The sequence below is a fragment of the Gracilinanus agilis genome, chromosome 2 (assembly GCF_016433145.1).
Source record: "Gracilinanus agilis isolate LMUSP501 chromosome 2, AgileGrace, whole genome shotgun sequence".
NCBI classification, from domain to species: domain Eukaryota; kingdom Metazoa; phylum Chordata; class Mammalia; order Didelphimorphia; family Didelphidae; genus Gracilinanus; species Gracilinanus agilis.
The window spans coordinates 379888551-379913210 of NC_058131.1; the positions used below are offsets into that span (position 1 = coordinate 379888551).

Here is a 24660-nt window from a genome sequence, read left to right on the forward strand (position 1 = left end):
GTTTTTTTATTTATTACTGTACATTCACAAGGGAGAGCAACATAAAGCTTGTTTGGGCACATCGCAAAGAAATCCTATTGATATTCAGCAAATATTTTCGTATGTGAAAATTAACTCAATTCTACCTAGGTGGCTCCAGGACCAGGCATGATGCTGCAGGAGGAGGCAAGAATATTTGACTATGAGGAGGACATCACACGTGTTCTGGGCTCTTCATTATCTTTAATGGAGGAAAGCCCTTGCAGCTATTTGAAAACTATGGCCAAAGCTATAAATTCTCCCCTCTTCACATCTTTGACTACGTTATCCCTATAACGTGCTTAATGTGCTGTTCTGATCCTGCTACCAAGGACAGATACTGGTCCTGTGATTTCATCGACATTAGAAACTCCTATCCAAAGAAATTGAAGAAACTATCAATGTAGGGTAGCACTTTCTTTATAAGTTACAGTCTTAGAGATTTCCTACAGCTCCGAGAGGTTCAGTGACTTCCCCAGGGTCATACTTCAGCTTTTAAAGATCGGCACAAGTTGGCCCCAATCTATCTTTTCAGACTCATCAGACATTTCCCCATCCTGGGTCCTGGCCTTCTCTGTGTTTCTCAGAAAAGGTACCCCTTCTCCTATCTTTATGCCTTTGTATGGGCCATCCCACATTCCTTTCACCTTAAAAAGTCCCTTTTTTCCTATAAGATGGAGCTCAAGTTAAAGCAACTAGACACCAGGCATAGTCAGGAGGATTTGGGTTCAAATATGAACAAGTTATTTAACCCCATTTACCTAGTCCTTTCCCTTCTGTCTTAGAGTTGTTTCTAAAACAGAAAGTGTTTTTTTTAAATAGATGGAACCCAAGCACCATCTTCTTTGTGAAGCTTTTCTTGATTCTCCCATTGTTAATACCTTCCCTTCCAAACAATATTGTAATGTTTAACTAGTTTGCATTTATTTATTCATCTCATATTTATGCTTTTGTTGTCATTATTCAGTCATTTTCAATCATATCCAACTCTTTTTTTAAAAACAAACCCTTACCTTCCCCCTTAGAATCATCAGTACTATGTATTGATTCTAAGGCAGAAGAGCAGTATAAGGGCTTGGCAATGGGGGCTAAGTGACTTGTCCAGGGTCACACAGCTAGGAAGTGTCTGTGGCTAGATTTGAACCCAGGACCTCCCATCTCTATCCACTGAGCTACCCATCTGGCCCCTATGTCCAACTCTTCATGACTCCATTTAAGTCTTTCTTGGCAAAGATGCTAATAGTGGTTTGCCATTTCCTTCTCCAGCTCATTTTACAGATAAAGAAACTGAGGCAAAGAGGATTAAAAGATAGGGTCACACAGCAAGTAAGTTCTGAGGCCAGATTTGTTCTCAGGAAGAAGAGTCTTCCTGACTACAGTATTGGCACTCTATCTACTGCACCACCTAGCTCCCCATTATATTTACATTATATGTCTTTATGTATAGCTGCCTCCACGGTTAGAATGTACAATTCTTTAATAGGGATTGTTTCATTTTTTTGTACTTGCATCACCAGCACCTTGCACAGTTCCTAAAACAGCAGGCACTGAATCAATACCGATTGTTTCCTTGATTGATTCATAGTCAGCATGTATCAGAGGGTATTCCTGTAGCGCAGATCTTTCTTGTCTCAAGATAAGCTCTCTCTATCCACTCTGCTGTATTTCCCCTCATGCTACTAAAGTAAGAATTAACTCCTCAGAGTGATATTCAAGACTTTCCATAACCTGTCTCCTTCCTAGCTTTCCAGTCCCATCTTACACTCCTCAACTTCTCGCAATCTCCATCCTAACCAGCCTAGGCTGCTCTCCATCCTTTGTTATCATTCCTTCTCCAACCCTTTGCTAGTGACATTATCTAAGGCTGAAATAGATTCCTCCTTATCCTCCATCTTTTTTGTTAAAGCCCTTCCAATCCTTCAAGGCCCAATTGTAGTGTCACCTTCTCCATGAAGTCCTCCCATTTGAAAACAATCTCTCCTTCCTCAAATTGTTTATAATTTATTTATATTTATAATTATTAATTTCATTATTATTATATATGATATTGCATATTATATATAATATCATGTATTGCATGTAATACATAATATTATATAGTAATGTAATACATAATATTATATAGGATGTATTATATAAAATGTAATAAGTTTTATTATTAATATTAATATAATTATTAATGATTTATTGGTAATATTAGTTCATACTATTCTAATTATTAAAATATTAATATTGAAAATATTTTATTATACTATTGATTAATCTTATTAATAATTAAAATTATTAAAAATAATATTTATTTAGAATTCTCTTTGACAATAACCACATTCTAATATGTATTTCAGTTATGTTATGCATTTTCTCTCTATTAGATAATAAGATCTTCACAAGGAAGTAGTGTGTCTTATTTCTTCTTTGTGTCCAAATACTTCGAACAGAGCCTTGCATATAATAGTTGATTTCAAAAGGTATTCTCCAAATGAAATTGAATTGAAAAAAATTAATACCTTCTTAATGGGCTAATTTGACAAACCTTTTAGGTGCCAGCAAATATCTGTAATATTGACTATGCCTCCCTATCTCCAAATTTATGTCTTTAAAAAGAATTTGTTCCCAAACCCAGGGATACATAGGATGGTACTTAGGTCCAGTCAGTGAAGTCAAGTAAGGAAGATCATCTTCCCCTTCATTCATTCTTTCCACAATAACATATACATTCTAGTCAGTCGACCAACTAGTATTTATGAAATGCTTACTATGTGCCAAGAGGTGTGCTAAGTGCTGGGGATACAAAGAAAATCAAAAATAGTCCTACCCTGAAGGAGCTAATGTGGCAGAAATTATAAATACAAGATATATACTGTTTAAATGAAGATACTGTCTGAGAGAAGACACTAACAGTGCAGGAGACCAGCAAAAAGGCCCCCTGCAAAAGTTGAGATTAGAACTGAGCCTGACACTTCAATGTTTCAGTAAGCTATCATTTTATTAATAGTGATATTCCTCCTACTGATTCAGCCCAAAATTCTTCCTCACCTTAAATTATGGTTTCATGGGTTGCTGTTGCAAAAATAAAAATTCATCCCATAGTGACCACCTTTATTTTTTTGTTTTGTTTTATATTTTTTAATTTTTTTATTGATTAAGAAAATGTTTCCACTGTTACATGATTCATGTTCTTTCCCTCCCCTCCTGCCACCCTCCTCCCATAGCCAACACACAATTCCACTGGGTTTTACATGTGCCATTGATCAAGACCTATTTCTATATTATTGTTAATTGTACTAGGGTGATCGCTTAGAGTCTCCATCCCCAATCATATCCCCATCGACCCATGTGATCAAGCAGTTGTTTTTCTTCTGTGTTTCTGCTCCCACAGTTCTTTCTCTGAATGTGGATAGTGTTCTTTCTCATAAGTCCCTCAGAAATGTCTTGGATCATTGCATTGCTGCTAGTAGAGAAGACCATTACATTTGATTGTGTCCATAGTGACCACCTTTAGAGCCTCTCTGAAATTAGTTTTGCTACTCCTTCAATGCTGGGTCCATACTTGAAATCTTGCTAGTTTGGCAGAAGATAAGGCTAGAGATGTATGTTGGGACCACATTATGGAAAATCTTGAATATCAGGCTAAATAATTTGATCTTTAATTAGAGGGAAACCATAGTAGGGAACCTCTGAAGTGTTTTGGGTAAAGAGGTAACATGATTAGAACAGTGTGGATAGCAGGAAGAGTAATCTGCCATTGATGTGAAAGATAAGTGAGAGATAAAGAGACCTAAGGTTAGAAGGCTAGGGCAGTAGCCTTCTCAGACCATGAGGGAATGACAGCTTGAAGCAGAATTATAGCAGTGGAAATGGAATGGAATGGATGAGGATAAAAGTAGCTGTGGCAAGAATACAAAAAAAATTTTTTTTAATGGTCATTGTAATAATAATCATCTCTTTTTTGAAGTGATTAGAATTTTACTTTATTTTTTAATTTTTTCAAACATATTTCTTTTTAACATTTTTTTTAAATTTAGAGTTCCAAATTCTCTCCCTCCCTCTAGTCCTTCACCCCACTCACTGAGAAGGTGAGGGCTATGATGATAACCAAATAATATGATATGATATGATACCCAAAAAAATTATCTCAACATTTAGAGAGGGCTTAATCTCTTTCAAAGTGCTTTCGCATGCAATATTTCTTCTGACTTTTGCAACCAAACTAGAGTGCCCTTGAGAGCTTCATAAAAGTAGATAGAGAAGGAAATAATGGTACAATAACAGCCAAGGCTTTCACTGAGTGCATAGTACAGTCCCATTGTTTAGTAAACATTTTTAGTATTGATTTGAATGGAACTGAACTGGTGGCATGGTCATCAAGACACTTTAGCCATGTTCATATCACAGAGAAGCAATGAAAACTTTAGTAGAGGTTCAGAACTTTAAATATCTATGCCTACTATTTGCATACAAAATTAAAATATGACCCGGATCTCAAGTTTCTAAGTTAGTTGGAGTGGCAAACCACACACATACACATATTAAGATTAAAATCTCTGGAGACTGTATATTAATTTATAATTATCTATTAGTGAAAGAAAAAAAGATTGCCAAGCCACCCTAACTAAAAAAAAATCACTTCCATGCTTCCTGGCTCCAGTTCCCACCTGAAACTGAGCATTAAACACTCCAGAGAAAGGAGCAGGTCCCATGTCCAGCCAGAAAGAAAGTCCTGAGCCAAAGGGGGAGCTACTGCTCTGTCCCCTTTCTTATAAGGTCAATGACATCACTCCTACAGGGGCTCTCTGATTGGAGAGTCTGGGTCCCGAGCCCTGACTTCCGGACATGTCACCTGTCACACGGGGACTCCCACCAGCCCCTTCCAGAAGTCAGGACTCCAGGTACCCATGTGGCACTTCAGTCATATGACTCGCTGGGGTTCTGACTTAATATGCACATGCAGGAAAGGGGTTTTTCAAATGGAATAAGGGGGTACATTTTATATTTAATTCACACACATCAAAAGTCAAGGAACAACCAAAATAAAATGTCTCAAGTCGGAATGGTGTTCCCAAAGGAGAAATCCAGGTAAATATTGCTATGGGAATTAAAGAGAAAAAGCACACTGAGAGCTGAGGTGCTCTCATAAACTCAGAAAGCCAGAAGCTGAAGGGACCATAGATAATAGCTGCTGACAGAACAGTCTGGCAGAATGCATAAAATCTGAAGAGAGAGCCAGAGAAGGGCATTCCATGCAGAGGAATGTTATGAGTAAAGGCATAGGAATTATGCATATTCTGGACATGATGATCTCTGAAGCTTCTGCCCTGCCTCCTAAAGTCTATGCTATTGTATGGCCTTCTTTGTCTACCAGGTTGTCCCAGACCCAGGAAATTATGGGACACTCTCTTCTTTTTGCTCTCTAGTGCTCATGCCTAATGAAGCTCCCAAGGGTCTCTGCTTTGCTTATGAGAGTCAAAAGGAATAGCAAATGTGAAAGTACTTTGAAATATATAGCCCTCTACAAATGTAAGAGATTGTGATTACTAAGGCTAACTTACTTCTACTCCACTAATATCATCCCTTTCATTCCCTTTACATTGCCACAACCCTAGTTCAAGCTCCCAATACCCTTTTCCAAGGTTGCCACAGTTATCTTTCTAAAGCAAAGTTTGGATCGTTTCATCCCACCTAATCTCAAAGACTTTCTTAACCTGTTTTCTTCCTCTCCCTATCACCCCACTTTTCTAGTCTTTTTACCCCTTATCCTTTCCCAAGTACTCTGTGATTCTAAGCTCTTTGCTATTATTCCTCAAATAAGATACTCCATCTCTTGACTCCAGGTATTTTCACTGGCTGTCCCCCATGCATGAAATGCTTTTTTTTTTCCCCTTCCTCATCTCTGCCTCCTGGCTTCTTTTAAGTCTCAGTTAAAATCCCACCCACTACAGGAAGTCTTTCCACATCCATTTTATTTCTTGTGCCTACCTTCTATTAATTACTTCCCATTTATCTTTTATGTAACTTATTTGTACATAATTATTTATATGCTATCTCCCCAACTGTGAGTTCTTCAAGAATGGAGATTGTGTTTTACGTTTCTTTGGCTTTTTTTCCATGTACTGACACCCCACCTAGGAATTTTCTTATGCCTCAATCTAGTTGTACTCTTAGAATTCTGGAAATGATTTTAGCTGCTTCTCTCCTAAAGACCTCACTTCTACTTGATTCCTACCCCACTCCCTTCCCTCTCTCTCCTGGCCGTTGTCTGTAGTGGAGAGTGCCCAGAGAATCTACTGTGAATGCCAGTCAACCTGGAAGGGGGCAGAATAGGGTGTAGAGATGAAGGTTTAAGTAGTAATATTTTCCACTGGGTGTTGGGTAGTAATGTTGCCCAATGAGAGAGAGGAACAGCAGGATTTGTTCCAATTTTTGGCACATTGAAAGGTGGCAATCCCATTAGTGCAGACTGCCTGTTCAGATTTCATATGCATCCTGCTATTACAAATGAAACAACTTGAATCTAATTTAATAAGCCAGAAGTTTTTTTTTTCTTTCCCACTGTTTTGTTGCCACTTTAAATCCACGTAAGTGACAAGCTAAATAACATTAAAACCGTTCACTGCTGGATCTGATATATTGCTTTTCTTTAATTTTGCACGAAAAGATGTGACTGGCATTTCCTAATCCAGCTACCAAGGAGAATTCCAGGGCAGTTAAAATTCAGAAGGCCGCTTTATCAAGGTCAAAACTGTTTATATATATCTCTTATCTTTTTTCCTTTTTTATAGAACTAGTTTGTTGCTCCAAGTTAGCCGTTTTATTTCTCTCCCTATCTTTTCCCTGGCACCATTTTTGTATATATACACCTGCTCTTGACAAACTGGTCTCCTCATTGACATATACTCCTCCTGTTTATTACTCATTCCTCTTTCCCCCATCCTCAAAAACTTCCACTTGATCAGTACATCCCCATTAGGTATCATCTTATATTTCTCCTCCTTTTTGCATCTAAAACCTCTTAAGATAGCAGTCAACATCTTAAACTAGAAGTCGTATGAACATCTTTAAGTCAATACATCCAAAACTGAACTTACTTTCAGACAGATACTTTCACATTTCCCTGCTCTATGCTCTGTGGATAAGGGCACCACAATCCTCCTACTCATCCAGGTACCCAGGTTCACAATGGATATCTTGGATCGGTGTATGTATGTGTGTGTGTGTGTGTGTCTCTGTGTGTGTCTGTGTCTCTGTCTGTATCTGTGTGTTTGTTTCTCTCCTTTCCTCTTCCCCACCTCTCCCACCTAAACTAAATTATTATCAGGTTCTGTTGATCTTCCCTTTATAACTTTTTTTGTATATGTCCCTTCTCTCCTATAACACTGTCACCATCATAGTGCAAGTCCTCATCTCCTCATGCCTGGAGTATTTGTTCTGTTGGTTGGTCTCCCAAACTCCCTAGTTGGTTGCTTTTTTTTTTTTTAATTTTAGTAATTTTTTTTTTTTGCCTTTCTTTACATCTTAAATCCTCAGGGCTTAGCCTGGCACACAGTAGGCAATTATTAAATGCTAATGACTGACTCGTTTCCTCTTTCAGTGACTCCCTATTCCTCTTTCTCACATTGATTTTATAGGCTTATTTCATATTATTCTCTCTTATGCTCTGCATTCTAGGCAAACTTGCCTGATTGCTATTTCCTGTGATGCTCTATCTCCCACATTATGCTTTTGCATAGGTTCCCCCCCCAACCACCTCTGTGTTTAGAAATTCTCCTTTCTCACCTCTGCTTCTTAAGAACCCCTCACTCAAATCAGTGCTCAGCTCAATTTCTGCCTCTTATAAATCCCTCTCTACGGTTGCTATTGATCTACCTTTGAGGAAATCAAATTTAGTGTTCTTTATAACAGAACCAAAATAACATCTGATCAGGTTATGAAACTAAGACCCCATTTGGCTGAAAACTCCCTAGGGGTATTTTTGATGTTCAGTACTATAAGTCATGAAATGACTCTTTGTAACCCCATTTGGGGTTTTCTTGGCAAAGATAATAAAGTGATTTGCCATTTCCTTCTTCAGCTCATTTTACAGACTGAGCCGAACAAGGTTAAGTGACTTGCCCAGGGTCACACAGCTAGTAAGTTTCTGAAGCCAGATTTGAACTCAGGAACATGACTCTTTCTGACAAAATCCAACACTCCATCTGCTGCAACACCTAGATGGACTTCCCTGATGGTAAAGGACATTGTTTTTACTTTAGATGGACATACCTAGGAATAAAATATTTAATGACTCACTCTCAAAAAATGTACACAGGATACACTTTTAGATTTAATCCACATTATTAATATCTTCTCCATCACTTTCTTAAGTCTATACAATCAAGAAAACAAAGTTTTTATAGCCTTTGCTAATTTCTGAGGTATAACAATGCTCACCTTGAAAATTTAACAATTGGCTCACCTAAAGTAAGTTAGGCTGGCTCCAACACACTCCTGGACACCTCCCTACAACATTTATATAGGATTCTACCACAGGGGACTAACTACATGACTTTCCATTTGTTTCTCTAAGGTCATGAGACTAAAGCCATGCTGAACAACAGTGGCCCTCGATACAAACGCAGCAAGATTGAACGTCGAATGAACATTGACATTTTCTTCTGTGTGGGAATTCTCTTCTTCATGTGCCTTATTGGAGCTATAGGTATGGAGCATTCAGGAAAACACCACCTCTTATTGACAAAACTATTTGGTACCTTTGGAACCTGAGCAAAGGGGATGTCTCATAGGACTCAGAGCTGAAACAGACCCCTGAGGTTACCTAATCTAAACCTAGATTTAAAAAGTTACCAGAATCCTTCCCCTAATCTTTTGTTTTTAGTTTAATTGCCATCTATATCAAATGTAAACAACTAAACATTTAAATACTTACTTTGTGTCTTTCACTAGCTGTGTGACAATGGGCAAGTCACTTAATCTCAAACGCCCAGCCTCTCTTCTGCCTTGGAGTCAATACTTAATATTGATTCTAAGGTGGAAGGTAAAAGATTTTAAAAATAAATAATTTTTAAAGAATTTACTAAGTACATACTATGTACCAGGAACTGAGCTAAATAATTGGGATTCAAAGAAAGACAAAACACACATACACATGCACAGGGTTTCTCCTTTCTAAGAGCTTATATTCAAAAGGGAGAGAAGACATGTGAATAATTAGGTACCTACTAGATAGATAGATAGATAGATAGATAGATAGATAGATAGATAGATGGATAGATGGATAGATAAAGATAGATAGATAGATAGATAGATAGATAGATAGATAGATAGATAGATAGATAGATAGATAGATAGATAAAGATATATAGATAGATAAAGATAGATAGATAGATAGATAGATAGATAGATAGATAGATAGATAGATAGATAAAGTAGATAGATAGATAAAGATAGAAAGATAGACAAAGTAGATAGATAAAGATAGACAAAGTAGATAGATAGATAGATAGATAAAGATAGATAAAGACAAAGATAGATAGATAGATAGATAGATAGATAGATAGATAGATAGATAAGTAGATAGGTAGATAGACAAAGGAGATAAGTAGACAGACAGACAGACAGACAGACAGGTTTGAGGCAGAGACAGAGAGATGCAGGAAAATAAACAATCTCAGAAAGGAAAGGACTAGCAGCCGGAGTGCATGGAGAAGTCATCTCATGCCTGGCTAGGGGACAAGTTAATGCACAATACCCAGACAGGAAATGAAAGGTAGTGTCATATGTGAGGAAGAACAGGCAGACCAGTACAATTATTATCATTTAGATTACAGTCTAGTATATAGTACAGTACTGTACTATGCTATAGTATAGGTTATAGTCAAAACATAATGTTGTTAGGAAGGAACTAGGTTATGAATGTTGAATAGAAAATGTTGTATTCGATTCTGGAAGAAACAGGAAACCACTAGAATTAGGAGTGTAAAAGTGAAATTTGGGAGATGTCATCTTTAAGTATATATATATTTATATGTATTTTCTGGACACAGGGAAATTATCAAACTACATTTCCCGTGGTCCAACGGGTTTCCGGTTCCGGTTCTTTGGGCGTAGGGAGGCCTACGGCTCGAGGCAGAGAGAGTTTAAATCTCCTGGGTTAGGAGGGAGTGGCGCTCTTGGCCAGCAGACTCCGGAGGAGACAGGAGACAGTAATGGCGAGGGCGGTGGTTTTGAATTCTTACAAGCAGTGGTCTAATAACTTTATCTATCAGCATGGCTTTAATTAAAATACTAATTTTTATATTTATAGCAGCCTTTATTATTTTTAATATTAACAGGAAGAAGCAGGACAGAATTTGAAAGGGGAGTTAGAGCAGCTCTTCGGGAAAATTACTTTGGCAACTAAATGGAGTATGGATAAATTGAAGTGGGGAGAGACTAGAAACTAGGAGTTCAGTTAGAAGGTTGTTGCAATAATCCAGGAAAGAAGTAATTGGGATTGTACCAGAGTGGTACTTCTGTGATTGGAGAAAAAGGGATGTCTATACGAAATATTGTGAAGGCATAAACAAAATTTTCCAACAGATTGCTTGGTTACAATAGGATAAAAGTGAGGAATCAAGGATAATGCTGACATTGTGAGCCAGGGTGACTGGGAAGATGGTGGTGCCCTCAACAGCAATAAGGAAATTAGGAATAAAGGAAGGTTTGAAGGGATAAGGAAAATAATTTGGTTCAATTTGGGCACGTTGAGTTTGAGATTCCTATAAGACATATAATTTGGGATATCCAAGAAAGAAACTAGAGCTGGATATCATCTCCATAGAGATGATAATTGAACCTCTGGGAATTAATGAGATCATCAAGTGAGAAAGTATAAAGGAACAAGAGAAGAGGGCCCAAGGCTGAGCCTTAGGGGACACCCACAGTTACATGGGTAAAGATTCAGTAAAGAAGACTGAAAAATAGCAGTGAGATAGGAGGAGAATTAAAAGAGAGAAGCACCTCAAAAAGCCAAAGAAGAGAAAATATCTCAGAGAAAAGAGCAATAGAGAGTGTCAGATGCTGTAGAGGTCAAGAAAAATGAGGAACAAGTAGTGGTCTTTCAATTTGGGCTAATAGGGGATCATTGATTACATTGGAAAGAATAGTGCCGAAGACATAAAGACAAAAATAAAACAAGCCCTGCCTTAAAGGAGTTTACAATCTAGGAGGAGACAACATCTAGAGATAGACATATAGATATAAATATCTATATAGACACATATATGTGTATACAAAATATATACAAAAGAAATAAGGCAATTTGAGAGGAGAAAGTTGGTAAACAACCCATAAAAGAAAAAGAAAAAATTCATACTTCTCTGATACTAAGGAAGGACTGAAAAAATTTAAGCAAATTTTCCAGATCATGGAAGTGGAAGAGATACCTGTATATACAACTGGCTGGTTAAGTGAACTCTTGGAACAGAACATGTAGCCAAAGGCTAGGGTACCTGGGAGCAACCTAGATTCAAATGGAGAAACTAAGACAAAAAGAATATTTTTTTAGATTGTATCAGCTAATCCTGTCTAGGGTGATTAAGAGGTACTTCAAGAGTTTATTGTTCAGCCTGGGGCAAAGGTCCATTTGGAACTATCTTGAAGTTAGGTTGTCCAGGACAAGGGTCAGTTTGGAGGTTTCAGGAGACAAGCTATCAATACAAAGGATTAGATATTATGTTATATATAGGCATTATGTAATCATCTGACTCCTTTACTCCTCTCTCTCTCTCTCTCTCTCTCTCTCTATATATATATATATACATATATATGTATGTATATACATATATATGTATGTATGTATAGGTATTTACATAAGATATGTATCTATGTCAATAGATATGTATGTATATATATATGGTTTTTTAGATAGAAATGTAACTTAAATCACCGATTTCTATAGCATTTTACAGTTTATGAAACACTTTCTTCACCAAAAATATCCTATGAAATAGATAGTTAGAAATGTGTCCATTTTATAGATGAGGAGAGTGAGGTTCAGAGGGGTGAAATCTGAGTTTTTCTTGATCCTATATCTTAATCTTCAAATTCTTCCACAGCAGAGAGCCAGCCTATCAGTGCAGCAAAAACCCTTGGACTTTTTCCTATGGTAGCCTTCTGATCCACTAAAGGTTCCTTTCTTAAAGCTCTGAAACATCATAACAAAAGAGTATTTTAATAAAACCTTTGGTAACTATGTTAATTGAAAACCCCAGGCAATGCAGCAGAGTTAATCCTCTTACCTGGATTAGGGTTGGGTACAAAGCAATGGCAGACAAGCACCTCTTTCTCTCCTACCTTCTTCCCACAAACCTCAGCCTTTCAGAACTCTCCTTAAGTTTCTAATACAGTGTGTGGCATTATATCTGCCAGGGGAAGCAATTCCCTCATTACCACTCTGGTTTCTAGGCTGATAGTGTTGACTGGTCATGGTATGTCTGATTCTTCCTCTTTAGGGCCACTGAGACCACTGTGTACCTCTGCTGAAAGGCTTTATCTAGCAATTAGCTAATTTGACTGAGCTCTGTGCAAAAATATCAGGGATTGGTCCTTTTCTCTCCTACTCTGGTTGAAATTCCTATTGATGACATCCTCATTTCTCTTGGTTTCCTTCTGTGTGATTGGATTAAAGCCCAAAATAAACCCTGACACTTACATAGTGTTTTGTATTTTTCCCAGTGCATTCCCTATTAGAGGAGGTGCTCAGGAAAATTTTGTATGATAGAGGGAAGGAAGGAGATCTAAAGAGGATAAGAATATGGCCCCTCCTCTTCTCCATCTGAGACTCCTTAGCGGATTCCAAGGCTCAGCAGGGTAGCAAAGTAGAGAGAGTGAGTGCATGACTTGAAATCAAGAAGACCTAGGCTTGAATCTCACTACAGATATTTATGTCAACCAGAAAAATAATAGAGTAGATAAATTAGAACAAGTGTTTAATCAGAACAAGAGAGACAGATTATCGGAGACATCACACAGAGCCAACTCCCTGGGATGACCACCCTCAAGAAAGAGGGACATTAATATAATTACTGGGAATTTCCACTGAACTGCAGAATTCAGGATCCTATATATATACCTTTTTAGGGGAAACATGGAAAAACAACAGTCTGATTGTGTGAGTTCATTGAAGCTTGGTAGGGGAAAAGGGATAGCAAAAGTCACAGAAGGTTGGGAAGATACATTCACCTGATCTCAGGTGTTTGGGTGATGGAGGTATGTTTGCAAGTGCTTAAAGATTACTTGTAGAAAGAAATAAAACCAATTCAATCTTTGTGTTTAGGAGTAGCTAGAGTAGCTGGGAGTGGATCTCTAGATCTTCAGATTTTGTTATCTTCTTTCAAATTCAATCTTTCTAGTTTCTGGGAACTAGACAAGACATAGTCAATTTATTCAATTTAGTTCTTTGTTTCAACCTCTGAGAAAGTAAGGAATGGAATTAACAAAAAATGACTTGCTAACATTATTATCCATGTGAACCTGGACAAGTCATCTAACCTCTCTTGGCTTCAGTTTTCTCATATGTAAAATAGAGAAAGACAATTACCTCAGAAGGTTATTATGACTACAGAACAGAATCACAGACTTTTTTAGAGCTGAAAGGGATGATAGATAGATAGATAGATAGATAGAAGATAGATAGATAGATAGATAGATAGATAGATAGATAGATAGATAGATAGATAGATAGATCAAGCAAGCATTTATTTTGTGCTTACTGTATACTAATGTGCTAAGTCCTGAGGATGAAGATAAAAGCAAACAAAAGTCCTAGACTCCTCAAGGAGCTTACACTCTAATGAGGAAAGACAGTAAATAAAGGGAAGGGGATGGAGTATTACACAAGGAAGGGCGAATGTGCCCCTAGGACAGTGATGAGGAACCTATGGCATGGTGTCAAAGATGGCACACAAACCATTCTCTGTGGGCATAGATGTCACCACCCCACCCACCCACCTCTCAGAATTCATTATTAGAAAGGTAGAGGAACTCTGGTGGAGCTGCTCAGCTCCCTGTCTCCACTGTGCCAGACAACTTTTCACATCCCCCATCCCTCTACCCAGCAGCCCAATGGGAGCACACAGAGGGTAAAGTGAGTGACTCGCAGGTGGCAGAACTGGAGGGGAACAGAACACTCAAGCCACTCCCCTCTCCCTCTCTACACTTCAGGGGACATTCCTCACTTTACTCAACCCTCCTCCCAACAGTCCATTGGGAGCACTTTCTTCCTCCCCTCAGTGAGTGTGCCCAGCACTTGGGAATGGGGTAGGGCCTAGCCCTCCATCTCTAAAAGATTCATCATCACTGCCCTAAGACATAGTTTGGAAATGGTAGCCAACAATTGATGTGGTAGCTAGTTCAGAATCCAGGGTCCTAAGGGAAAAGAACTAGATTGAGGATAGGACAGGGAAGGGGAGATGTAATAAGGTTGAGAATGATGGTTAAACACAGACAGCATAGCCTGGAAATAGTTACCAGGAAGGTAGAACCCTGGTTCTGGACAAAAACAAAACAAAACAAAAAAAAAAAAAAAACAAAAAAAAACACAAAATTCAACTCTAGCAATTCAGTGTACATAGGGCAGGGCAAGGATATGTTGGGGTTGGTGGGGATCAAAATCCAAGATTGCTTAGGGATGTAAGAATACAACATGGTCCAAAGCCTGGGAGAGAAGAAAGTGAAAAGATATTACAAAAACTAAATAAAACTATTTTCCCAGAAAATGAAGCCCTGAGTTCCATTAATTCTATATTGTAGAACCTTACATATCAGACCAGGAAGGAACCTTAGAGATAATTCTATTTAGTCCCTTCCTTTTATGGAAGAGAACCAGAGAGAGGAAATGAGTTGCCCAGTCAAGTCTACATGGCTTGTTAATGGCAAAACTAAGACTAGATCTCCATTGTTCTTTCATCCATGCTATATATTCTATTCAATGGCTTCACAGAGATGGTTGTGAGGAAACCACACTATAGTTTGTATTTTATTTCCATTAGTCCACTAATGCAGTTGTTATGAAGTCCACAAATCCACAGGCAAGTGTTGCAATTGAAAAATTGTCCTCAAGATGACTTTATTAAAGGAACAATTTACACATTTCTTTAATAAGTTGAATGCAAGTGGAGTTGATAGTTTGGAAGCAAGTTGAGATTCTACTTTTGTAAAATTGGAATTTGGGAGATGCCATCTAAAAGTATATATATTTTCTATGGACACTGGGAACTATCAAACTACATTTCCCGTGGTCCAACGGGTTTCCGGTTCCGGTTCTTTGGGCATGGGGACACCTGCGTCACCACGCAGAGAACAGTTTAAATGAGAGGAAATCCGAAAGTAAGCCCTCTTTAGCTACCTGAGCATGTGGAGGTAACAATAATGGCTGGGGCGGCAGTTTTAAATTCTTACAAGCGCGTGGTCTAATGATTTTATCTCTATCAGCATGACTTTAATTAAACTACTAATTTATATTATTATATCAGTCTTTATCATTTTTAATCATAACACTTTATCTCCTCATTTTATGTCTTATTAGGTCATGGCCTCTGGAAGGGAAAATTTTCAGGACTTCCCCCTTTTGATGTTCCAGATGCTAATGGAAATTTTCCCTCAATTGCACTTCAAGGCTTCTACATGTTTCTCACCATGATCATCCTACTACAGGTAAAAAAAAAAAAAAAAAAAAAAAGTATCAACTAAAGACTTAAAATGCTGGTGACTAATCATTCTCCACCTTTGTAGAAGAGATGAAGTTGCTTTGTTCCAAGAGAGATTTAGGTTAAATTCAAGACAGTCAATAAGCATTTATCAAGTACTTACTATGCAGGCAGTTTGCTAACATCTGGGATACAACAAAGACCAAAAACAATCCCTACTCTCAAAGAGCCCACAATCTAAAGGGAGGGGTGGCATGCAAACAACTATATATACAAACAAGACATATAAAGGCTAAATTGGAAGTAGATGGAGGAAAGGCATAAGTATTAAGGAGGACCAGGGAAGAGTTCTTGAAGAAGTTGGGATTTTAGTTGAAATTTGAAGGAAGCAGGAGAAGCCAGAAGAAAAAGATGAGGCTGGAGAGTATTCTAAGCATGGGGGACAAACAGTGAAAATGTCCAGAGACAGAATGTCTTGTTTAAAAAAGAGCAAGGATAGGGGGCAACTAGATGGCTCAGGTGGATTGAGGGCCAGGCCCACAGAGGTCCTGGGTTCAAATCTGGCCTCATATATTTCCTAGCTGTGTGACCCTGGGCAAGTCAATTAACCCCAATTGCCTAGCTCTTCTGCCTTGAAATCAATATACAGTATTGATTCCAACTCCAAAAGTAAGGGTTTAAAAAAAATGAACAAGGAGGCCATGTCATCAAACACATAGTATGTGAGGTCAATAGGATATAAAAAGACTGGAAAAGTAGAAGGGGATCAGATAATAAAAGACTTTGCATGCTAAACAAAAGATTTTACATTCGAGCATGGAAGTAATAGGGAGCCTTTGGAGTTCATTGATGGGGGGGGGGTAATATAGTCACACATGCACTTTTAGGAAAGTCACTTTTGTAGTTAAATAGAAGATGGACTGGACATGGGGGAGAAGGTAAGACTGGTCATGGTGATTCCAATTAGAAGGTTGTTGCAATAATCCAGGCATGAAGTAATGAGAGCCTGTACCAGAGAAGGAGCTATGTAAGTGAAAAGAAGGGTACATTTATGATAGGTGTTTGACTGAACTCGGCAAAGATTGGATATTAGGAATGGGAGAGAGGGAGAAAGTAAGAAGACAAGGATGACATCTAGGTTACTATCAAGGACCACTGGAAGGATTATGATGCCCTTAACAATAATAGTGAAGACATTTCTGGGGAAAGTAAGTTCAATTTTATTATTATTATTATTATTATTATTATTATTATTATTATTATTATTATTCCTATTGACTCCCAGAGGAGCATAGGGCTGCAACCATTTCATGCCAACGGACTCTGTTCTGGGCAATTTCCCCCAACTGGGCCCATGTCATTCCGACGGTCTTTGTTTCGTTTTCGGCATATCTTTGCCAGGTCTGTTTTGGCCTTCCAACTTTCCTCCTCCCTGGTGGGTTCCAGCTCAGTGCTTGTCCGGCAACGCTGTCCTCCGATTATCATAGCATCCTGACTGATGGGACACTGAATTGTTCCCTCCCAGAGTCTGGTATTGGAGATCCTTTCAGGCCATCTGATGTTCAAGATGTGACATAGGCATCTGTTAACAAAGACCTGGAGTTTGTTGGCTTTTGCCAGCATGCGTCGTGAACTCTGTTGGAGAGCAATCTTCCAGACTAGGCGATTGTTGGTTTTGTTGGTTTAATGAGGTTGCAGTTTCTGTAGCAAGTGAGATTTTTACGGGGTGAGGTTGCTAGCCTCGCGCCCAACCCTCCTCCTTTTTCAGCCGGGCTTGGGACCGTCCTTGGCGGAGTTAGTTCAATTTTAGACATGTTGAATTTAAGATGTCTATGGGACATTTAGTTTGAGAAACATGGTCCCAAGTGGGGAATGATCAACTATTTCTCCCTTGAAGAAATATATTATTTTATGTCATTACCATTTCATTTGTGTAAATTTTGCCTCCCCAGCTAAATTTTAAGTATCTTGGGTATAAGAATTGTTTCTTATACTCAGACAATCAAAAAGTATTTATTTGCCTCTTACTTTTTTATTTCTATTTCTTTTAGATCTTCCCAGACTATGCAGGACAGGTCTAAGCACATAATAGAAATCTGAATAAATATTTGTTGGACCAAGTAAAAGAAATATGGTATCATATGAAATTAGAGTTTTGTTAAAAAAAAAAAAAATAAAGAAAGAAATCCCATTCTAATTCATTGGATCATTAATTTTAAGATGGAAGGGACCTCAGAAGCCATCTAGTCTAACATTTTTTAACCTTTGTATGTGTTCTGGACCCCTCTGGCAGCTTGGTGAAATCTAATGACTCCTCAAAACAATGTTTTTGAATAATTGAAGAAAATGTTAAATTTCAGTCAGAAGTTAATAAAAATCAATGTGTCATTACCTCCTATCCAAAGTCATGACCGCATGAAATATATCCACAAACCCCAAGTTAAGAGTCCATGATCTATGCGAAGCTCTTCATTTTAGAGATGACCAGAGGCCCTAGAAAGGTAAATGGCTTTTCAAAAGTACTATAGTAGTAGTAGTAGTAGTAGTAGTAGTAGTAGTAGTAGTAGTAGTAGTAGTAGTAGTAGTAGTAGTAGTAGTAGTAGTGGAATTTGAGCCCTCATCCTCTAACTAAAACCACTCCATACCTTTCCTGCTAAATCTGCCCTCAGGACAAGCAGGCTGAATACTTATCAATTAGATGACTTTTAGGGGAAAGATAATACTTTCTATGAAAGTTTTGCCCCCAAAATTCCACTAGAGCCTTATTTATATGCCTTATAGTGAAGTTCAGATGAGTCTAGGTTCTTGAAAGATATGAAAAGTGAAGGATGGTTCAGCCTGATTAAAAAAATTCTATCATGTGATTTTCTCATTATGATCTTCATTATGTAAGAGAACAAAATGTAAGGTATAGTAGAAAGAGCACCAGAGACCTAGGTTCTTGGTCCAATTTTTCTAAATAGACTGTGTGACCTGGGTTGGGCAAATCACTTCCTTTTGGTTCTCATTATCTTCATCTCTTAAAATAAAGAGGGGGCAAAGTCATATAACCTCTAAAGTTCTTTCCTAGTCTAATATTTAATGGTTTTACAATGTATAATTAACAAAATGAGGGATTTTCATTAGATTTCAATGTTTTTTCTGGGAAGAAAATTTTCATCTAGATTTCTATACCATTTTCTTGTTACCTTCTTCTCTCCAGTAGATCTTGTTACTACACAGAAGTGTCTTTCAAAATGAGGGCCTGCTAGGAACTCCTTTCTTTTCTTTTTTCTTTTTAATTCAAAGATATTTTATTTTCCCAGTTACATGTAATAACAATTTTTCAACATACATTTCCCAAAATTATAAAATCCAAATTGACTTCTTTCTTTCCTTTCTTCACCCTTCCCTGAGATGGTAAGCAATTTGACCTGGGTTTAACATGTATTATCATGCAAAACATTCTTCCATATTGGTCATTGTTATAAGAGAATACTCACATAAAACCAAAACCTCAAAATCAAACCATAAATAAACTAACGTGAAAAAATAATATGCTTTGATCCGCATTCAACTCTGGCAGTTCTTTCTCTGGAGGTGGATAACATTCTTTGTCATAAGTCCTTCAGAACTGTCCCAGATCATTGTATTGCTGAGAGTAACTAAGTCTGTCACTGTTGATCATCGTACAGTATCACTGTTTCTGTATATGTTTTCCCAGTTCTGTTTATTTCATTTTGCATCAATTCATGTAGATCTTTGCATTTTTTCTGAAATCATTCTGCTCATCATTTCTTAGAGCACAATAGTATTCATCACCAAATGTACCACAATTTGTTCAGCCATTTCCCAATTGATGGACATCCCTTAAATTTCCAATTCTTTGTCACCACAAAGAGTTGCTATAAATATCTTTTTCAATTAAGTATGTTCCCCTTTTTTTGCAACTCTTTAGCATACAGACCTGGTAATGGTATGACAGGATCAAAGGGTATATACAGTGTTGTAGCCCTTTGAGCATAGTACTGAAATCCTTTCAATGAAAGCCACTTTCAGTTGTGGGGAGGGTGTATGTTTCCTCTTTCATTCAATAAGTGCAGTGGTTCCCAAACTTTTTTGGCCTACTGCCCCCTTTCCAGAAAAAATATTACTTAGCACCCCCTGTCACATACTATCACTGTCCCCTTACAGTTATTCGCCACCCCCAAATGCACCTGCGGCCATCACCGCCCACCTGGATCACTGCAGCATCCACCGGGGGCAGTGGCGCCCACTTTGGGAATCACTGAATAAGTATTTATTTGTTGTGGTGGTTATTGTATGGTCATATGTTCAACTTTTCATGATCCCTTTGGGGGTTTTCTTGGCCAGGATACTGGAGTAGTTTTCCATTTCCTGTTAAGCATCTACCATTTGGCAGATTCAGAGTCAAAAGTGAAAAAAGGAATTTCTACCCTCAAGGAAAACACATTCTATTGGTTGTTGGGAGAGACTAAGTATCCAGAAAGGAAAAAGAAGAATCTAAACAAAGTGACTTTTAAGAGGGAAGGGATACAAAAGTAGAAACCAAAAGGATCAGAATAGGTTTTGCCGGATATAGTACTTAAGTTAGGACTTCTAAGAGAAAAGCCTTCATTCTCTGTATGGAGGATATCCAATACAAAGGTACAAAGATGGGAGGTAGAAAATTATACTTGGGGAACAGTCAGAAGGCCAGCTTGGTTGAAAGAATCCCTGAATGAGAATAATGGTCAATAAATTTGGGTAAGTAGTCAGACACTAGATTATGCAAGATAATGCTAAACAGAGACACTGATATTTCATCCTAGAGGCATAAGCACTGTGGCTTTCAGAATAGAGGAATGGTAAGGTCAGCCACAGAGAGAGCATATAAAGAGGAAAAAGGAGGGGGCCAGGAGAGAGTTCTGGGATCTACATAGGCAAAGTGGGATGCAATGTAGATGATGACCCAGAAAGGAGATTGAAAGAGAGAGAGCATTGTCAAAAATAAATAAATAAAAGAGGAGAGTGTCTAGGAGAAAGGGATGGTCAACAGTATCAGATGCTGCAAGAAGTTTGAGAAATGGACATTGAATTTAGCAATTAAGAGAGTATTACTACACATAGTATACCTGATACAGAAGAAAAATAGCACCATGGGATTGAAACCTTTCTTTATATGGAGTACCAGCATGGCCAAAATTAGCTATCATAATGACAACTATTTCATTTCCTCATTCATCCAAAATCCCTTTACTAGAAAGTAGTGAAGGGAAGAAAGATTGATGAATTTATTACATAATGGGAATGTTCTCCTTTCAGATCCTGATCCCAATCTCTCTGTATGTATCCATTGAGTTGGTGAAACTTGGTCAGGTCTTCTTCTTACACAATGACATTGACCTCTACGATGAAGAGACTGATCTATCCATTCAGTGCCGAGCCCTTAACATCAATGAAGACCTGGGCCAGATTCAGTACATCTTCTCAGACAAAACTGGAACTCTAACGGAGAACAAGATGGTGTTCCGACGTTGCACCATTATGGGCAATGAGTTTTCCCATCAAGAGAATGGTAAGAGGTGCTATAAAGGGCCTCCCCAGTAGCTGTTAATCTTTCTAGAAGGAAATGGGTGCAATTATGCAAGACAAGAAGTCTGGCATATCTCAGGTGATAAAAGTTGAGGAGTCTAATCTGAACTCTCCCCAGTGCTGAATGTCGAATTGCTTGACCCCTTTGGGTTTGTTGTCTACACGTTATGTTTATTGACTATAAACATGTATTCTTATTCACAAAACTAGTAGGGTTTGCTTTTTATACCATGTTCAGTTGCAAACCTTTGACTTAGCACTATGGAAATGTTTTTATAATTCTTCTCTGTGATCTGGGCCATTGATATGCAGACGACTAATCGTATATGATGAGGGCACCTATTTTGCTGATACCAGAATGGGAACACAGCCTAATTGCAACACCCCAGTTCCACAATTCAATAAAAATGTCAGAATGAATTCAGATTTGGATCCCCCCAAATTCAAGAAATTCTTTCCTCATCAAGCCATCCATCCCCCTGCTTCTCCTTGAGGTAATTCATTGTAGCAGAATCTGCTGTCCAAGTTCCCATGGCTGTTGCCAGCAGATTGAAAGAAGATCTTAAGGTAGGTCAGTCAAGTCAAACGTGGTTTCCTCTGTCCCACAAGAGCGGAGGACTACACCTAGGGATGACCAGCACTATCTTGGGCAAATCAGCTAAATCTAATCTCTGGGCCTCATATCAGCATCTGTAATATGAGATGGTTTTACTAGATGGCATCTAAGGTCCCTTCCAGCTAAATCAGCGGGCCTGAGCCTTTGAATAAGACATCGCTCCTACCCTCATGGAGATTATAGTCTGGTTAGAGGGAATAAGACACAAACAGAACAATAAGAAAAGTTAGAATGAGATGAGCAGATAGGAGAGGTACAAAGCTGTGAGAATTGAGAGAAGAAGGAAGGGCACTTTTTGCTAGGCACTTAGCCCCTGTCCAATCTCTGTTACCTTGCTGATGGTAGCATGGTTGCCTACCATAAGTATCTTTTATCCTTGGGAAAGGGAGAGTGAGAGAAAGAGGAAAGAAAAAGTGATTAAGCATTTATATAGTGCCTAGTAGGTGCCAGGCCCTGAGCTAAGCACTTTCACAAATATTATCTGATCTGATCCTCAAAACAACCCTTTGAGGTAGGTGCTATTATTATCCCCATTATTTTTTAGTTGTTTTAGAGATGAGGAAACTGAGGGAAATAGAGGTTAAATGACTTGCCTAGGGTCACACAGCTAGGAAGTTTCTGAAGGCTGATTTGAACTGACACCAGACCCAGCACTCTGCCCACTGAACCCCCAGATATCTCCAGGCTTTGGGCCTGAAAAGGAGCACGTTTCAGTGAAAAGAAAACCAAACTTGGAGTCTGGAAACTTTAGTTTGAATCACTGGCTTTATGACTTTGAACAGCTTTCCTCTCAACCTCAGTTTCCTCATCTCTAAAACGTAGGTGATAATACTTATTATCTGCTATTGTGGAAAAAAAAATAGTTAGCCAACTTCTGCTAGAGATGGGGGCTGGACCTGGGCTTTTATTCATATAAGGAACTCCCAGAGGAAGAACTCCTTTTATTGATGCAGGTCAACACCTTCTCTGTAACTTATAATGCTGTAAGAAAACTATAAAATCAGAGCCATATGAAACCTGTACTGTTTTAGGTTGTTTCAATCAGTCTTTTTACATTGGCTTTTTGTTTTTTAAACTATTTGTTTTCTAAACTGTGGTATATTTGAAGTGCAAAACAATTTGTAAAATGAATCCTTTTTTTTAATGTGCATTAAAAGTATATTCTGAGGGGGCAGCTGGGTAGCTCAGTGACTTGAGAGCCAGGCCTAGAGACAGGAGGTCCTGGGTTCAAATCTGGCCTCAGACACTTCCCAGCCGTGTGACCCTGGGCAAGTCACTTGACCCCCATTGCCTACCCTTACCACTCTTCTGCCTTGGAGACTCCATGATGGAAGGTAAGGGTTAAAAAAAAAAGTATATTCTTTTTTTTTTTTAATTTTAAACCCTTAACTTCTGTGAAGTTATTGACTTATAGATGGAAGATTAGTAAGGGTAGGCAATGGGGGTCAAGTGACTTGCCCAGGGTCACACAGCTGGGAAGTGTCTGAGGCCGAATTTGGACCTAGGACCTCCTGTCTCTAGGCCTGGCTCTCAATACACTGAACTACCCAGCTGCCCCAAAAAGTATATTCTGAGAAAAAAAAAGATTCTTCCTGTTCCAAAAGGTTATGATGTGATCCGTTTGCATAATCACCAGCCATCAGAAACAGAATTTGAACACGTCTTCCTAGCTCAGAAGCCATCTCTCTATCCATTAAAACTTAAAACAATAAACTATAGGTATTATTAGTATTGTAAATTTTTTTACATCAGCTGGCAGAGCTACCCTCCTCTTCTCTCTGACCCTATTTGCAACCTGGAACAGCTAGGTGGCCCAGTGTATAGAATGCTAGCCTTGGAGTCAGGAAGAAGTGAATTCAAATCTAGCATCAGACATTTACTAGCTCTGTAACTGTGGAAAACTTACTTAGCCTCATTCAGCCTTAGTTTCTTTAACTCTAAAATAGGGATAAAAATGTCTCATCAGAAGGATAAAATGATATATTTGTAGAGTGCTATATAAATGCTAGTTATGATTATTATTCATTGCTTTCCAGTTTCAGGGCCCTGGTACCTAAAGCATAGGTTCCAGAGCAATTGAATTAATTTGCTATGCTTCTAGAATAAGAATTTCTGGTCATTCTAATAATGGGGTACTTTTTTTTTTTACAGCCAAACGACTGGAGACTCAGAAGGAGCTGGATTCAGATGATGAGGATTGGACCAAATGTCAGTATGGGGCCTTCCCAGGCCTCAGCACACTGAGACACTCTGGAGGTGCTAAGCCCCTGAGGAGGAGTCAGAGTGCCCGGGCCCATTTCCAGTGTCACACTCGGCACAGGTCCATGGGGAGATGTGACAGTACCCAGTCTCCAGTGGCCTTCAGCAGTACCATAGTAAGTCATGTCTGTTTCCTTCCAAGCTTTAGGGGATTCATCTTTGATTAGGTTTGGGGAGGCATACTGGTGGGAGAGGGTAGTGGAAACAACACTTTAGAAATCATCCTCTTATAAATGGTGTCTTTGCTCTGCTGATTATACACTAAATTATAAAAGTCACACAACTCTACCTACTTAAAATTGTCTTTAATGTAGAGAGACTCAGAAGATAAACTAATGAAATATGTCATTCCTCAAAAAAAAAACTTTAAGGGAAAAAAGTAAGGAGAAAAGGAAAAGGAGAGAGAGGAAGAGAAGAAAGGAGAAGGGGAGAGGGAAGGCAGGAATGCAGGAAGGCAGGAAGGCAGGAAGGCAGGAAGGCAGGAAGGCAGGAAGGCAGGAAGGCAGGAAG

The 24660-nt window shown here is 38.4% G+C and overlaps 1 protein-coding gene across 1 annotated transcript in view; it reads left to right on the forward strand.

The window, feature by feature from the left end:
• Positions 1 to 24660, forward strand: part of ATP10B (ATPase phospholipid transporting 10B (putative)) — a 158731-nt gene that overhangs the window by 75929 nt on the left and 58142 nt on the right. Inside the window, exons 6-9 of the mRNA XM_044659845.1 lie at positions 8582 to 8713; positions 15581 to 15708; positions 21006 to 21258; positions 24043 to 24266. Coding sequence (XP_044515780.1) covers positions 8582 to 8713; positions 15581 to 15708; positions 21006 to 21258; positions 24043 to 24266 — 737 coding nt within the window. The remainder of the gene's footprint in view (positions 1 to 8581; positions 8714 to 15580; positions 15709 to 21005; positions 21259 to 24042; positions 24267 to 24660) is intronic.